Genomic DNA, 13,854 nt, shown 5'->3' on the forward strand with positions numbered 1-13,854 from the left:
AGCCTGAGTCGGGCTCTGTGCTGACAGCTCAGAGCCTGGAGCCTGCTTCAGATTCTATGTCTCCCTCTCTCTTTTCCCCTCCCCCATTCGTGCTCTGTTTCTCTCACTCTCAAAAATGAATAAATATTAAAATATATGTATTTTTGATTCAAAGGTTATTAAAAGTATATAGTACTTCTCTTTCCTGATTGAATAGGCACCAAAGTACTAGCACAGCACAAAAGTATGTATGTGCATATTCTTAAACTTTGTCTCATACATGAAACTTTATTAAAATAAGAATTAGGTATCTCACATTCACGTTTCCCACTGTCATTCTTATATTTCAAAATTGTTTGATTTATTTAATACTGAATGAGGCATATACAGATTTTAAGAAACTGTAATGTATGTTTCCCAAAAGTAAAATCACAGAATATGAACTTTACTGCTATAATAAGTATCTGGGGAAAACTAATTTGGCATGGTGGCTTCAAGTAACAGACTTCAGATACATTTTTCCCCATAAAAGTCTCACATACTTACCAGAGCACCTGTGCTGAGCAGAGTGACCAGGCCAATGAAACACTTAAAACAACCATTTTCCACTATCTTGCGGCAGGTTTTCCTTATGTTCTGCCAAATTCTTCCTTTCTTGGATTCACCACTAATTTGGCCAGGTGAAGATCTTCGTCTATAACCTGTCAAGAAAGAAACTGCTAAGAAGAAAAATCTTGAAAATTCATGAAAAAGTAGACATCCTGAACTTTCCACCATAGTCCTTGGTGATTACTTATGGAATCTAACACATGTGATCTCTGACTTATGAACATTTGATTTTCACCCCTGATGCTGTGACCATTGCAGTCATTGAGGGGAAACAAAAAAAGTTAACGTGGGACAACACTAGAGGAAGAAATTGTGAAAGGCAGAGATGACTTAGAACATCCCCTAGCCTGGTGGAACAGAGTCTGAGAATAGAATTTATCCCCATCCTTCAAATCGCTCCTCTCCCCCACATACAATATCTTCTAAATATCACATTTTGGTGTAAAGCCTGAAGATTCACATGGTATAATAAGCATTCTCATTTAAGTACATAGGTATTCAGGAACTGATAAGAAGTATAATATTAGTTACGTCACTTAAATTGATGTCAGGTCTCAGGTGGTAGGAGAATGGTGATTTTGATTTAGACTTATTGAAGGAGCCCCCTGGATTACAGAGTGCTTTGTGGGTAGGGGGCATATGCATGGATTGGACTCTACATTCCTGTCAAGAGAGTTAGCATAAAGAAATCCCAAGATAGAGAAGACTCTGCTTAACAGGGGAGAACATGAAGAAATAGAGGTGGGTGGAATTTAAAATCAACACATTTCATTTTAGAATTTTACCTACTGTCAATTCATACATTTTTGGTCAAAAAATATAGGAAATTTTTCCTCCTTTGCCTTGAATGATACAAGTTCTAGAAGTTGAGCTACTGAGAGCAGGTTCTTATTTTGAATACAGGAATTTGAACATTTAGCAGTTACCATGTTGATGGTTTCCAGTGATTTCAAATTCAGAGAACCTATAAATATTTGTCAATCTTTCTAGGAAATTTGAATTACAAGTCATCAACAAATGTATGTTACATATCTAGTGAGTCAATCAGCTGACTGAAGCCTTATACATTTCTTAAGATTCATGTGGAATATTAAAATAAATCACCATTGCATGATATGTTTTCCTATGAAAGATATAGGATGTTTTCATGTGAGTATTTTGAATATTGACTTTATTCCAAGAGGCATAAAAATATACACACACACGCACACATGCACACACCCATGCATGGACACACATGCATCTACACTAATTTAATCTTTTTACCAATCCTGTGAGGTAAGTTTCATTATTATCCTCATTTTACATATTAAGAAATGAGCCCAGGGGCACCTGGGTGGCTCAGTCGGTTGAGCGGCCGACTTCAGCTCAGGTCATGATCTCACGGTCCGTGAGTTCGAGCCCCGCGTTGGGCTCTGTGCTGACAGCTCAGAGCCTGGAGCCTGTTTCGGATTCTGTGTCTCCCTTTCTCTGACCCTCCCCTGTTCATGCTCTGTCTCTCTCTGTCTCAAAAATAAATAAACGTTAAAAAAAAAATTAAAAAAAAAAAAAAGAAATGAGCCTGAAAGAGGGTAAGTAAAGGTAGTAAATGGTCACGTGACCTGGGATTTGAAGTCAGACCTGTATGATTCCAGACCCAGTGCTCTTAACTACGGCATTAAACTTCTAGGAAATAGACCCTGCCCCTCTTTTCCAAATGTTGACTTCTATTGACTTTCCCTATAAGTTTCTATGAGGATTCCTTTGGGCACATGTGCATGTGCTTGTACACACATATTTGTATGTGTGTGTTCCTTAGTTAAGTTAATAAACTCTCTAAAATTAAAATATATCTAATGGCATTAGTTGAGAAATTTAGTCTATTTTCAATATAATGATCAAAGGAACTTATTTTTCTCTTACCATTTTTAAGCTGCTTTGGCTTTTCACGTTCACAGACGGTTTCTTCTTCGGAGATAGCAATATCCACTGTGCTGCATTCAGACGAGCTAGATTGCTTTACCTTCTGAAAAGTAAAGTCCCACCAAAAAAGCTGTGATTCAACTTTCTCACTGTGGTTCAGGCTTGTTTTATTTTCAGAAATAAGAAAAACTGTATACAAAAAGAACTTTATCAGGTTTAAAATACTGTTTAAGCTAATTTCATGATTTTCATTAAAAGGATACATGTCTCCGTGAGTTGAAGTTTTAAAAATTTAATTAAAAATTCATTTAAGCTAAAATAACTTTTAGATTAAAATTAACATTTAGTTCATAACACTATTCTCCTAAAAGGTGTATAGGTTATCTCCAGTATCCAAAAGGGTTTGAGTTCCAAAGCCCTCTTGAAGTTGTTTACAAGATTCCATATAAGCCATTTCAGCTAGATGAGCAGCATCAGAAGTAATTACTCCTTGATGCTAAAGATGGGTAGACAAGAATGCATTTATTTGGTATTGTAAAATCGAGTCCAGACATTCTCGTGTATGCCATCATAGGATGGGAATGATGTGAGGTTATCTTGAAGTGAAATGAAGAAATGGCACAAGGAATAAGAGTCAGGAATAGACCTGGCAAAGCGGTACCAGCCCTATGCAGACAATTTGCAAGGATTGACATTGCTTCTCACTCTGCTCTTGACTGAAGGTCAAGACTGGATACGATAAGGTAGCCATGGCTTTGTATAAGTGGTAATGATGCATGTGTGACATGCATGGCTTTTATTTGAAATGATTTTCTCATAATGCTTTATTTTACTTTATTTCAAAATAAATATGCAACACATCATCCTTTAAAATGAGCACTATTCTAAGTTAATAGTATACACAATTGTTTTCTAATTAAAAAAAATAAGATAAATGTATTAAAACATTTGGGAAAAAACAATCTTATTTCTTAAAAAAATAAGGAAATGTCTAAGTAAAGTATATCAAAAGGAAAACTGTAAATATTTTGTCCTACCTCTTGGTCTTATGCACAATAAGTGTCAACAAAATATCATTAGGAAGCCTTATTTGCTTTAGATCTTACATAGTCAGTTGTCAATAAGACATTTGGCGCTCAACTAAAAATATATATCCATCAGGGTATTACTCTTAAACAAATCACTTTTATTATTTCAGTTCTCATATTTTCATTATTTCTGATGAAATAAAGGCTATAGCAATATGAGAGTAAGTAACAAATAAGTTAATATATAATTCTTAGGCATTCAATAATTGAAAATTATATACCTTATATTTATATGTTATTTTAGAATTTTTACATAAACTATTTGATGTGATTTTTCCAAACCTCTTTTAGTATGTATTATTCTAATTTTATAAATAAATCAATTGGGATTAAAAAGTATAAATAACTTTATTAGAAGATGACTTAATGGCATGAGAAAGTCACCCTGATACATTGCTACATTATGAAAAAAGTTATAAAACTTGATATAAAGTTTGACATTATTTTTCTAAAATTTATATAGTTATGTTGTAACTAAACAATGGCTGACAGTTTAAATACAAAAGAAAGAAAAGAATGTATCTCAGAATTATCAGATCACATGTGATTTTTATATTTTATTCTTTGGCTTTTGGTAGATCAGCATCTTAAAGTACTCATGAGTTGCATAATCTGGAAAATGTCTAAAATATGTAACAAATGTACAGATAAGTGAATAAATCTATGAGTAGCTAATCAATCAGTAGGACTAAGTAATTAGGCAGCATACATTACAACTTCTGAAGCCTCAACATTTACAATCATATTTAGTGTCATCTTTCCTATACATTTTCATATCCCAGACTAATTAGATTGGCAAGAAGTTTCCTGGAGCATTTCAACACAATGTGCTGTGATAAATAGCACTTTTACCCAGAAATAGATGGTAGTCAAAGTTATAAGTGAAGATATGCAAGTGTAGCTGGAGAACAGTTTTCCCTGTTTTCTAGAAATGGTATTAGTTAAAGGAAAACGAACCTCAAAATATTGGGCATGCTAAGGAGTGAAAATGTTTCTTTAACACAAAGAAAAAGGCCTTCAGTAGGAGCCGGAAGGATTTTGAGTAATTACAATTAAACTCCTATTAGGCCAATATGAGAAGTTACTGCAGAGCAGTTGCCAAGCTGGAAGAGGTCTGGGAGACAAGATGATGCCAGAGTCGTTTCTGCGGATCTGGAAAGAGACATTCTCTGCCCCTCCCCAGTGCCTGTGAGTGATCTGAGATGATTCCCTACCGAGGTACAACGCAAGAAGCCTGCAGAACAGTTGTGATCTCTGTAGATGTAGCTTTCTATTAAATCATACCTCCTACCAAGACATGGTGCTTGCAAATGAAGACAGTAAGAATGTTTCCAGTAGGGTGTACATTTTAGAAGCTAAGTTAACAGCAATATCTACCCTTCTTTAAATGTGTTGGGTTATTTTGTTGTTTTTGCTGTTGCTTTTTTGTTTTGTTTTCTTTGTCCATGAGTTGATAAAGCTACACACTGTTCACAATTCAAACTGGTGGGTTTTCTTTATTCTTTTAGTCCAACTTAATTATATATGTTATAGTATATGCTGCACAAATAAAGTGATGAGAATCCTAGAATTTTAGCCAATAAGAAAGTATTTTAGCCATCCTGTAGTCCAATTTAACGTTTTAAAGATGATAACACCCAGGAGAGTTTAATGATTTCTCTAATAATACACATTGATTTTGAAAACTTAAGTTTCTTTGGTATGTTTTCATCACCCCACACTGCCTGCTTATAAATTTATAGACTTTTAAAATTATATTTTCTAATGTTTACTAAGTGTTTACTATAGACTGGGCACTGTTCTGTGCACCTTTGAGCTATTTTTCTTAGTCCTATCCTCCCTAAGAAATAGATACAATTTTATCTGCATTTATAGACCAAGGAAACTGAAGCTTACAATGGTTAATTAACTTCATCAGAAGCATAAAATCAGGAGCAAGGAGTGTAGAGCTAGGATCAAATGTGTACTCTAACTCTCCGCAACTTCAACACCCACTCACTTTCTTACCAAAATGCCATAAATCAACAGTAAGTAATCAGGATATTAAAACATCTTACCTCTTTGCTGCTCCCATCACCTGACTTGCTCTGAAACTCCTTATTATCCAGATTTTCTATATCAGATTCTCCTGAAGCAATTGGTACAGTTTCTGAGACACTAGGACTGGGTATAAGTGATTGACTCTCATTTCCAGTCATTGTGTTTTTCTCTGTGCCACTGCTTTTTTCCTTATCCTTGAAGAAATCTTGGGTATTGCTTAAATCGGAAAGGGTAGGGTCAGAAATATTCTCTCTAACATACACATTGTTTACAATGTCCATTGTCTCCTTTGAAATGTTTTGTTTTTTGCATGATATTTTAAGAAACACGTAGTTTATTCCTTTCTTAATCCTTGCCATTGCACTCTGGAGATTTTGTTCTTCACCATTCTCTTCAGTTGTTGGAGCCTTGTACGAACTAAAGGAGCTCACCAATGCCAGAAACAGGTAAATTATCTAAATGAGGAAACAAATGAGGTTAAGTTTATGTTACTTTTTGTTTCCTTTTAAACAATAAAAAAAAATCTTGAAAAAAAAAAGCTGACCTGAGATTTGAAAACAATTAGGAACCACAATGCCATTTAGGCTATTCAGTTCTTACTCCTATACAGTGGGTCAGATGCTGTGCTAAGGGTTTGTACAGTATAGCCAGAACTCTTCTTAAGGTCACAACATTCTATGAAATATCATTTGATTTTCTTTTAGACATGAAAAAGGCAAGGCTTACAGATGTCAGATATCCAAAGTCACACAGATTGAACTTAAGTTAGTTTTATTCCAAAGCTTTTTTTCCTTCACTGAGCCATGCTGTCTCTCCCAAGGTAAGAAAATGAATCGCTACTTCAGGTGGCTGACCTCACTTCAGCACTATCCCAGGAAGAGGTATAATGACATCTTCATGGGTTCTGCAAACCCACAAGGAATCTTGGGGAGAGAGTCCAGTCCCGGTTCTGAAGGCTGTACCTAGTCTTCTTTGTGATATGCTAGTAGCAGGGTTTGGGTAGGTTAATTGATTCTCTGTGGTAATAAATTTGGTCAAATAAGAAAGAGATGAGTGATGGAGAATAATTCCTAATACTTAAGTTATTTGAACTCGAGGACAGTGTATATTTTGACCTTTACTATCACCGAGAAATATGATCAAGCTACGTTTAGTTTCCAGAGAATCATATTTTTATCTTGTTTGTAATTGTAGGGTATAGATAATATTTTTGGGTTTTAGTGTTAGGGAGTCAATACTGATCATCTCTTAAACTAATAATTTGAGCATTTTGTTTGCTTATTATTGGAAGTCTTCCCCTCTCTTCAGATATTTAAACTTTTAAAGACTTAATTTACTTTATGTTTTACATATTATTTTTAAAGGGCAAAGTTTAAATGACATGAATTATGTTTAAAAATAATAAAAAATATATAAATAAATTTATATATTTATATATAAAGCTTTATATATATTTATATATAAAGCTTTATATATATAAATATATTTATATATAAATAAAGCTTACTTACAGATAGTATGAACAGGGGCTTTATGGCTCTTATAGGAATTACACTACTAGCATTTCTATCATTCTTAAAAGACAATGAGTTCAGGATATAAGAAGGCAACACCAAATATAATTTAAGGTAGTTGGTTGTTTCTTTTCCTTCATTTAGTTATTGGCACAGTGTGAAATAAGGAACAGGTGTTAGGTAAAAATTTCATGACTACGAGCTTCATATGAGCAGGAACCAAGTTTCTCTCAAGTAGACAACTGGCACAACACTAGGCACAAAATAAGTGATTAATATTTGTTGAAAAAATTAATTATAGAATGAGTAAAAAATAGATTTTGTGCCAGGATTTGGACAAGGAAAAATTTACTAAGAGCTTACAATCTAAGATTTCTTATATCTTAAACATATCCCCCCATACACCAAATGCAGATATACATATACAGTGAAAATGTTAAAAGGCTTGGGGTACCTGGGTGGCTCAGTTGGTTAAGCGTCTGACTTTGGCTCAAGTCATGATCTCACTATTACTGAGTTCAAGCCCTCCATTAGGCTCTGTGCTCAGGCCAGGCCTGGAGCCTGCTTCAGATTCTGTGTCTCCCTCTCTCTCTGCCCCTCCCCTGCTAACACTCTGTCTTTGTCAAAAATAAAGATTGAAAAACATTTGTTTTTATTGTTAAAAGGCTGAAAATGAAGTTCAAAATTCTCTGGAATTACGGTATAAAGAAAAATTTTATATAAACTTAGTGTGACTTTGTTCTAGTCACAGTATTTTATAAAGAGATTCAAAACACATATTTCTTATTTTTGTGTTAAAATATAAAATGTGAAATAATGTATATAAAACAAAACATTCAAATGTCTCCCCTGAAATTTGCCCTCTCATTTACCTCAATGATGTCTATCTATTGGGTGAGAATTGAAATACTCATCAAAATAAAGTAATATGGAATAGAAAGGAAATTCAAGATTTACTTATGTAATTATTTTTCAAGTAATATTCAAGTATTTTCCAAGAATTTTTCAAGTACGAATAATTATTTGATTACTAATTTAAGAAATTCAACATGTATGAAGTTTCTATTTTAATACTATTCAAATTGTATCTTAACATATTTAATTGGGGAATATGTAAACATACATGGATGACATAGATATTTATCATCAATGTCTTATTTTTAAAAAGCAACTGAATTTTCTATTTTCTATTTCTTTTCCTTTTATGTTTCTATATCCCTCATTGTTTGGTTTACGTAACCTTAGCTAGATCCCACAGTTCACTTAGTGGCAATTACTTAAATTGCAAGTGAAACATGTAGAATGTTTGCCTAACTGAAACTTCTGAATAATGTTTAATTAGCACAATTCTAAAGATGTGGGAGGTACTATTTTCTAGAGCTTAAAGAAAGTAAAACAAACATTTATAAATATTTATAGAGTGCTAGCTGTTTTTATTTAACTTACAATAACTCTATATGGCATATATTATTATGTTCATTCTATTAAAATATTACGAGGTTTAAAGAGGCAGGGTCATATACACAAAGGCATTTAATTAGTAAATAATAAAACTGGAGTTTGAACCCATGTTTGCTTGGATCTGAACTCTATTTTTTCTATAACTCAGCATTGCATGTAACTATTTAAAAGCCATTTAAATACTTGCTGTTGTTTATGATCATGTTTTACGGTTCCACTGCAGGCTGAATCACCACTGGAATGTTTATTAGGCAAAGAAGACAAAATTAAGTTTTTAAAATGGGGAGTACCTTCTTTTTATACAAATGCTGAGTTTTGGTGTGAAATTACAATGCTGTAATGTAATGAGTTGAAAGTATGGGGGGAGATCTACAGCCTTACAGATTCTCTCCTTACATTTTTTCTCCTTGTATTTAGTCTAGAGTTGTTATCATGGCGCTTCACACATGATGACTGTTGAGAAAAATGAAGCTTAAAAGATTCAGCAAACCAAGCAATATTATGACCAATCAATTGGAAATGGAGGTTCATGTAGTTCCATTTCATTCTGAAATCCCTCTGCCCTTTGACATCAAGTTTCTGATCAGTAGGAATAAGAAAAATAAGAAACAAAGTGGAATTCAAAAACAAAGAAGCAGAAATGCAATTATACAATTGCCTCAGCATTTCTCCTTCTCTGCTTTTGAACTGTGTGTGCGTGTGTGTATGTGTGTGTGTGTGTGTGTGTGTGTGTGTGTGTGTGTGTATGTGTTTGTTGTTTATCTCAATAGCCATCAACCATAGCCTCTCCTATTCCCTTTTGGGAATAGAAACTTAATATTTCATGGGAAATCACCCTTATCTTATTATTAGTTGTATGATTTGTGTTTGGAATGATGCCAACTCCAGCTCCAAAAGAGGATTCTGAGTAGCTTATCATAATATATGTTAATATATTCCACACTCTGCACAATAAATAATAAATATATTTCACACTCTGGGCAATAGAGATTGGTTCACAAATGGACATGTGACTCAGAGCTAATGAGATAATAGGAGAGATTTGCTGTGACTTCTAGAAAAGAAACAGGAATTTCTCTTCTATTAGACTTGATGTGATATGAACACATGAAGCTTTAGACTGCAGCAGCCATCTTGATAAAATAGAGGCTACTACCAGCAAGGGCCACACAGAAGACAGATCTGAGTTACACACAAGTCTGTCTCTAATGACCTTTTTTTTGAATGTATGTGTCACACCACAACTGAAGTAAAATCTATCTCTGACATTTTGAGTTATGCATGCTGATATATATGTTGATTTTTGCTTTAGCCAGTTAAAATAGTGTTATGTCACTGAGAGTTGAAAGTGTACTAATTAGCTACAAAGGCCAAGGTCATTGAAATATTTTTACATGTTAGACCCTGTTCTAGGCTTTGATGATATAGAGAAAAGTCATGATCCTTCCTTTGTGGAGCTTACAGTTTAATAAGGAAGGTAGACAAGTACATCAACAATTAAACAGAATGCCAGCAGTGGTAAGTGGATGACAGAGGTTATGCCCAAGGTGAAACAGAAGCAGTGAGGAAGGTTATTGATAGATAAAATGGTATCTGACGAGTGATTTTTTTTCAGTCTTTTGTAAAATGTATTTGATTTCTATGACTTATGAATAAAGCAAATACTGAGTCCTTTTTTTCCTTGTAAGAACAATTTTCTTTTATAATCCATTCCCTTTGCTTAGAAGAAGTAAAAGCTACTTACTCAATTCATGTAACACCACTTCAATTACTGGGAATTTAAAAGTGATAGCTATCCCTCTTCACTAATGCACCATAGTTTTATAGGTCAGCGATTTGCAAACTTTACTGCATAATTTAATCAAATGAAAAATTGTAAAAGATCCTGATGACTGGGCTATGTCCACATACCAATAAAATCGGTATCTCTGGTAACGTATCCAAGACATTACTATATTTTTATTAGTTCCCCAGGTAATTCCAATGTGCAACCTAGTTTGACAACGAGTGTTACATTTAAGTGCTTCTTAAAATTTAATGTGCATACAAATCACCTGGGGATATTGTTAAACTGTAGATTCCCCATAGGTCTGAGATGGGATCCAACTATCTCCCACATGATGCCAATACTACTTGAGTAGCAAGGTTATAAACCAGTGCTCTCCAACAGAAATATGATGCATGTCATATGCAACTTTCTAGTGGCCACATCAAAAGCACAAACAAAAACAGAAACTAATTTACTAACATTTTATTTAACTAAATATATCAAAAATATTATCATTTTAAAATACATTCGGTATAAAAATTATTAATAAAATAACTTATGTTATTTTAGGGGGGTGAGACTTCAAAGCCAGTGGGTATTTTACCCTTGTAGCACATCTCTAATTGGGCCAATTGTATTGCAACTGATCAACAGCCACATGTGGCTAGAGGCTACCATATTGGACAACACAGTTATAGACCACTGGATCCCATAAATTCACATCATGAAAATACTAAACTACATTACAAAAGTTTTTCAAGGAAAATTTAAAAGCATGGATTACTTACCAATAAGTTTCCAATTAAAATGACCATCATGTAAAAAGGAAGGCAACCAAATTGGCCTGCAACCTTAAGGCAATCCCATAAAGTCTCTATCCACTCTCCACAGAGAATTCGGAGCACATTCAGGAAGGAGTGGAAGAAGTCATGCATGTGCCAGTGTGGGAGTTGACAGTCTTTGTCTATGTTGCAGACACATTCTTTGTAACTCCTACCGAACAGTTTCAGGCCAACCACAGCAGAAAAGAACATGAATGTGAACAACAACAGCACCAAGCCTTTCAGGGCCACCAATGAGTTACTCAGAATCAACATCAGAATCCTAAATGTCGGCCAGTATTTTCCCAGCTTGAAAATTCTCAACTAATACAGTAATGCAAGAAACAACAAAAATAAAAAACAAACAAAAAGAAAATCCTGGTCACTATTTATTATGATGTACATTTTATCAGCATCATACACATACACATATATAGTCTTTAATGTAATATTCAGTTTTGAGCACTATTAATACTAGCCATTGTTACACAATTCTTAATATGTGACACAAATTCTGTATTTTTTACACTAAACCAATACATATCTCCTTCTATTGGTCTGCCAATTTCCATTCAATACTATGCTGTTATAATTACTCTAGTTTTATGTTTTAATATCTGGTAGGATAACTGCCTATTCTTTGTTTTGCTTTTCACAGTACACTGGAAATTCTCCCACATTCTGACATATAGATGATATTGAAAAAGTCTGTCAGGTCCCATTGAATTCCATTGAAGTTTCTCTTATGTATTTTATTTTAAAGTAACATATCAAAAACCAAACACAGCATTCTAGGTTTAGTCTGAATAGTTCTCTTCTTTTCACTAGATTTTTTGTTTCTATTGAAATGGACAAGATTACCTTAACAGTTTTGGCCACCATATTACAGTGAGCTTAGTCATCTAAAACCCAAATATCACTGGGGCACCTGGGTGGCTCAGTAGGTTAAGCCTCCAACTTTGGCTCAGGTCACGATCTCAAGGTTCATGGGTTTGAGCCCTGCATCGGGCTCTGTGCTGACAGCTCAGAGCCTGGAGCCTGCTTCAGATTCTGTGTCTCCCTCTCTCTCTGCCTCTCTCCCATTTGTACTCTCTCTTTCTCTCAAAAATAAATAAACATTAAAAAAATTTAAACCCAAATATCATTTTTATATATGCTATACCTTCCCCAACTTTTTCCAGTACATAGTTCACTTCATGGACTCAAGAGTAGGACTTCACATTTATCTATGTAAGACTGAATCATTTATATCCAGCCCATGTTAGACTTTCAGATACTTTGATACTAGCTTTTATCATATTTTTTATTTCCCAGTCTTGTTTTATCCATAAATTTGAGCGCTACATCTTTTATATGTTTCTCTTACTCATTAGAAAAGTCTATGGATGAGGACTTAAGACAGGGTTCTGAAGAATTATTTGGAGAAGATCAAGTCTATTTAGTTGTTCTTTATTCCTGCTACATCTCTTCAACTTCTTACTAGAATGTGACAATATATTACTTATCAAGTACTTAACGTTTCCATACATACTCTTCTAATAACATTATTTCCTTGCCTAGTTTTCTGATTCTTACTACCACCATACATTACAGGCATACATATACCGATTCTGATTTAATTTTTGTAATAACATTCTGCTGGCTTGACTGGTCTTTTATAAAGTTTTCTACTCTACATTTAGAAATACTCACCTGATTGCAGTTCCTTAGTCATACATTGGCATTCATCTCCTGGGACTCCACATTATCCTGCTCCTCACAACTGACCAGTAACCCTGGCCCTGATTCCTAAAACTATACCTCAAATTTGCTACCAAACAGCTTACTTACTTTGATGCTTCGGTGAAATAACAGCATTGGAAACTTCTTACTCTTCCTGGGGCACTTCCTAAGCTCTTTATATATGAATCAATTCATTTATTACTACAAATGTCCCCATAGGATAGGTATTACTATTCTTCCCATGTTGTGTCTGAGGAGACTGAGAGAAATTTTCATAAAATAAAATTTAGATATTGGATTCTACTTACCACTCTGAATATTTTTAAAAAAGCCATTCCAGGAACATTGGCTAGATAAAGTTCTGCTAAACCATGGAACACAATCAGGCTATCAAAAATGTTCCAACCTACTTGAAAATACCCATATGGATGCATTGCAATTATTTTCAAAATCATTTCTGCTGTGAAAATTCCAATAAAAATCTAAAGAAAAACAAAACACATGGATGAGGATATGATTCCAATAACACCATCAGAACCCACATATACAGAAACTGTAAGTTTCCACTGCCACAGTCTTCACAGTTCTTCTATCAAGATCTGATTAGTACTGGAGTCTGTATTTTAAAGACAGACTCTGGGGCACCTGGGTGGCTGTGTCAGTTAAGCATCTGACTCCCGGTTTTGGCTCAGGTCATGATCTCATGGTTCACGGGAGCAAGCTCCACATTGGGCTTTGCACTGACAGCACAGAGCCTGCTTGAGATTCTCTCTCTCTCTTTCTCTGCCCCTCCCCTGCTTGGGCTCTCTCTCTCTCTCTCTCTCCCAAATAAATAAACTTAAAAAAAAAAATAAGGATAGACTCCAACATTTCACTTAACAGTCTAATGTCAAACATTGCCTACAAAATCTTCAATTATTTAATAAAAGCTATCCTGAAAGACAAAAGAG

The 13,854-nt window shown here is 34.3% G+C and overlaps 1 protein-coding gene across 4 annotated transcripts in view; it reads right to left on the reverse strand.

The window, feature by feature from the left end:
• SCN7A (sodium voltage-gated channel alpha subunit 7) overlaps nucleotides 1–13,854 on the reverse strand; it is a 78,461-nt gene that overhangs the window by 18,133 nt on the left and 46,474 nt on the right. For all 4 annotated transcript variants that reach the window (XM_015066918.3, XM_027055566.2, XM_027055565.2 and 1 more), the window contains exons 13-17: nucleotides 13,213–13,386; nucleotides 11,150–11,506; nucleotides 5,636–6,073; nucleotides 2,491–2,593; nucleotides 526–680 (exon numbers count right to left, since the gene is read on the reverse strand). In XM_015066918.3, coding sequence (XP_014922404.3) covers nucleotides 526–680; nucleotides 2,491–2,593; nucleotides 5,636–6,073; nucleotides 11,150–11,506; nucleotides 13,213–13,386 — 1,227 coding nt within the window. The remainder of the gene's footprint in view (nucleotides 1–525; nucleotides 681–2,490; nucleotides 2,594–5,635; nucleotides 6,074–11,149; nucleotides 11,507–13,212; nucleotides 13,387–13,854) is intronic.

The sequence above is a fragment of the Acinonyx jubatus genome, chromosome C1 (genome assembly GCF_027475565.1).
Source record: "Acinonyx jubatus isolate Ajub_Pintada_27869175 chromosome C1, VMU_Ajub_asm_v1.0, whole genome shotgun sequence".
Lineage (NCBI taxonomy): Eukaryota > Metazoa > Chordata > Mammalia > Carnivora > Felidae > Acinonyx > Acinonyx jubatus.